Genomic DNA, 3,879 nt, shown 5'->3' with positions numbered 1-3,879 from the left:
ATAAGTTTTAAAGGAAGCCAAACGGACACTAAAAGAGTTAAAATGTCTGAGGAAAGCCCCTTAGAAACTAGGGTGCAGGCCACCGTGCTTTTCTTACTAGACTCTATACTATTACTTGAGAGTTCTGGTGGTACTGTTAGGTCAATATGTTGCCCCCTCATCAAGAACATAGAAGGTATAAAGAACTATGAATGGCGTACTGTATTTCTTGCATGTCTCCCCAATGGCCTAAATCAATATAAGAAGGTCGACGACAGTTCAAGAAGCATTGTTAGAGGCACAATCCTTGCAACTGAATTATTTACATTTAGGATGACATAGTTTGATACCCATATGGGAAGTTGAACCAGCTCGACGGTGACAATTTCTCATTGCTTTATAAGCGCCAGCAGAGAATGAGCATGTTGGTCATCCCAACGTTCTTTTTTCAACCTTACGTGTTGAAAGCACCATTTAACGTGCCAAGAAAATTTGACTAGACAGGAGAAAATAACTGAGATAAAAGGTTTGCGCATACAGAAGGAGCTTACCATTTGTGATCCTTTACCAGTCACAAGCATATTTTGCATCCACTTTGATTCTCAGCCATGCATCTAACTAACTTGTGTTTCTTGTTTTCTACATTAGGCCCAGGAGTAAAAGATTATGGTAAGTTAGTGCACACAGAAGAAGCTGACCATTTTGTGATTCTGCCATAGGCTTATTACTTCCACAAAAAGAATATGTACATGGTTGCAGGACTAGTATTAGCAATGATGAAAATTACAGCGAGTAAGGTGTTATTTTACATGAAATATGTCCTAGAAAACCTTGGAAAATGTCAATGGAAAGGCTAATACATCAACAGTACGTGGTCAGCAAAAATAAAATGCATCATTGAGCAAAAAATACTAGAAATTATTCTGCGACATAGGATATCGAAACTTCTAATTTGATCATCAAATAAAACGCCAAGATGAATAGCTCAATCCCTTGATACAATGGATTCGCATAATCTTTCTCGTTTCATGTGTCTATCTCTTAACCAAAATATAAATCACAACACGCAAACTGCAGTAATCTGGATGCCACTGATTTTGATCAACGCGACCAACAATAAACTCTTTTGTAGCAGCTTCCAGGAAATATTCTAGGATAGCATCTGCCACATGATTGAGTATATGAGATTGGTGTGTCTGGAAAAACTTTAAAATTCACAAAAACAGAAAGAAAGTTATATACCATTACGAAGTTCTCCAGCCAAAATAATCGTTGTCTCTCTCCCACATAGGTCGACAAGTGTTTCCAACAAATCCATCACTGCTTCCTCACTATATATGACATCTGAGCCAAGCACTGTAATACATTTATTCGAATAAGCGTTACATTTGCAGTTAAAAATTTTAACTGCTGCTTTTACTTTTAACCACATTATTCCATGTCGAAATTTGACTAGAAAATTAACATTATACCATAATCTGGTGAAGGATCTCTCAAATCTGGATCCAGATTATATCCCCATGTGAGCTCATTCACAGTTGCAGAACCTTTCAATTCTCCATATAGATTAGTTTCAACATTTTTTCTTAACAGCCTCAGCCTATCTGGTAGGTCGGTCAGAATAACTCGAGCACCCAATAGAGCTGCAATGCAGCTGGAAGACGTATAAAAGAAAAGGATATTCAAACTAAAAACGACACAATTAAGCAAATGCGCAAGCACAACAATGTGATAGACAAGAATTCTTAGGACACAATAACACTTATGCTTGGGGCATTCGTCTTTTGAAAAGCTCTTGCACTTGCTGAGTAAAGTAATGATGGAATTATTATTCATATATGAATCTCAGAGAAAAATTATGAATGATCAAAACTATTACCCAACTAATCCACAGCCTGAGCCCAACTCGATAACCTTCTTCTCTTGAAGTGATATTGTTCCTAGTTCCACAGAATGCTCTAAAAACTTTCCCAGAATTACACCACTGTCCCACATCACTGAACCAGTTACTCCAGGAGTGCCCTGCACTTGAAAAGAAACTAACTGGATTATATTACGAAGAATGGTTAAATCCAGAAGCCATTTGAACTTGGCCAATCTATTGATAATGAGATGATTGCACAAGTGCAGGTTTAACTTACACCAATACAACTTTACATGATAATCCTCTCTATGGATGGCATAGATACATTTTTATAAGAATATTAGAGCAAACTGAGAACCCATCATAATTTGTATCATATACATTATAATCTATACCATTCAATGTTAAAGCAGTTATCTAGCATATTAATTCAATTATATAAGTTTCATCATTATTTTTTGCCGGCTATGAGATGAGATTGACATCATGGACGTTTCGATTATCTAAGAAACACGGACATGGTATGGAAATGTGAAACAGACACAACATGACACACACATGTTGTCATATGATTTTTAAAAAAGTATGAAACGGATTAATCAATTTGAATTCCTTAAAAAAATCCACATATATCTCTTTATATTTATACTTTTTAATCCGGGACACAAGACATGAAATACATGTCCTCGTATCTGACACAACATGTGTCCGAAATGAACATGAGTGTACGTGCTTTGTAGTTGAATATCTTTAACCACCAGTATACAACATCTATAGGTACCAAAACTTCCATCTCCAATTCCAACTTCTACACACCCATGTTACCCAATTGGGCATAGTTAAAATAACAATAGGATGTACAGAAGTCATTCTACAAGATAACATGGAAGGATGCACCTGAACCAATAACCTAGGATGCACCTGAACCAATAACCTAACCTTACTCATGCTCTGTCAAGTCTAGCTTGTAAAAAATAATAACATCTAGAGCTGCTTCTGATGCCAACAATTGTATTTCTTTCATGTTTATTTCATCACCTTTCCATTTTCTTTTCTTTAAAATTTGCAATCTTTCTCATCTGTCATGTCTTGCCACATAATTATTCCTCTCAGTAATAAGGGGATCTCATTCAGTAAAGATACCCTGCTCATTTCAGCTTGGAATTACCATTAGCAAACCATCTTTCACCATAACAACGTTTACTTCACCGCTAGGAGCTGAATCACTGTCACAGCCATGAAACACCAGGGAAGGGAAAGAGCTCAGAAAAAGTTCTTGTAACGCATTATCAATGTCCTTCATGGTGGGTTAACTGATTGATTAGATTCTGAAATTCATTCACGTGCTCTTCAGCACTGATCATTTCGTATTTTGAATTGACTATTATTTTAAATAAAGAAGCCTTATTTATTGTACTTCATCTCTTTCCCTTTTTCAGTTTCTATCCAAGAAGCAGTATTTTACCCCCCATGTGTAAAAGAAATGATACACGATGTACAGCATTAATATCTTCGAGAGTTAAACCTCACCTTGTCAGGTTCTAAATATCTAAGCATCAAATGGGTTCTTAAAATTATACAGAGAAGGCAACAGAAATTAATGAAATTCCTCAAAACACATACCAATTGAACAATAATCACCACAATTTTGATACATAAACAAGTAAAAAGTGTACAAACCAGAGACGAAGGGGACTGGAGAATGGCGAGAGATCGGCCGCAGGCGTCAATGCAGAGTTGAAGAGAAGATTGGGCGACAAAGGCGTTGTTCTTGGACAGAAGGGGCTGTTGAATTCCCCACAGAAGCATAATCTCCTCCGCTGCAGAATCTTCAGAATCATTACTACTATTTACCACTCTCAATTTCCCTTTATATGAACCCAGCTCCACCAACACGTTATGCTCCTCCTCTTCTGCTTTTTCAGCCATGGGTCTCGCCGAGTAAATCTTATGCTAATTATGGGTTACTTTTAACTTTATGGGAGAGTAAAAAATCAGCCAACCAACTTGCCAATTCCTAACAGAACGGCGGAAGA

The 3,879-nt window shown here is 36.9% G+C and overlaps 1 protein-coding gene across 1 annotated transcript; it reads right to left on the bottom strand.

Moving 5' to 3' along the window:
• Positions 1 to 721: 721 nt before the first annotated feature.
• On the bottom strand, positions 722 to 3,879 carry LOC111393376 (protein N-lysine methyltransferase METTL21A). Its single transcript, XM_023018885.1, has 5 exons — positions 3,524 to 3,879; positions 1,859 to 2,001; positions 1,452 to 1,633; positions 1,222 to 1,335; positions 722 to 1,141 (listed from the first exon to the last, which is right to left on the bottom strand). The coding sequence occupies exons 1-5, from the start codon at positions 3,770 to 3,772 to the stop codon at positions 1,014 to 1,016; spliced, it is 816 nt and encodes a 271-aa protein (XP_022874653.1). The 5' UTR covers positions 3,773 to 3,879; the 3' UTR covers positions 722 to 1,013.

This window comes from Olea europaea, chromosome 4 (genome assembly GCF_002742605.1).
Source record: "Olea europaea var. sylvestris chromosome 4, O_europaea_v1, whole genome shotgun sequence".
Lineage (NCBI taxonomy): Eukaryota > Viridiplantae > Streptophyta > Magnoliopsida > Lamiales > Oleaceae > Olea > Olea europaea.
The sequence above is the reverse complement of the archived record's forward strand: the minus strand, read 5'-3'. Positions and strand labels throughout refer to the sequence as shown.

Excerpts from the sequence above, each read along its gene's own strand:
- LOC111393376 (XM_023018885.1), bottom strand. The coding sequence starts at position 3,772 with ATGGCTGAAAAAGCAGAAGAGGAGGAGCATAACGTGTTGGTGGAGCTG. Across the intron at positions 1,336-1,451 it reads AGATCCTTCACCAGATTATG|TGCTTGGCTCAGATGTCATA; the intron begins GTATAATGTTAA and ends AATGTATTACAG. Across the intron at positions 1,142-1,221 it reads GGCTGGAGAACTTCGTAATG|ATGCTATCCTAGAATATTTC; the intron begins GTATATAACTTT and ends ATCATGTGGCAG.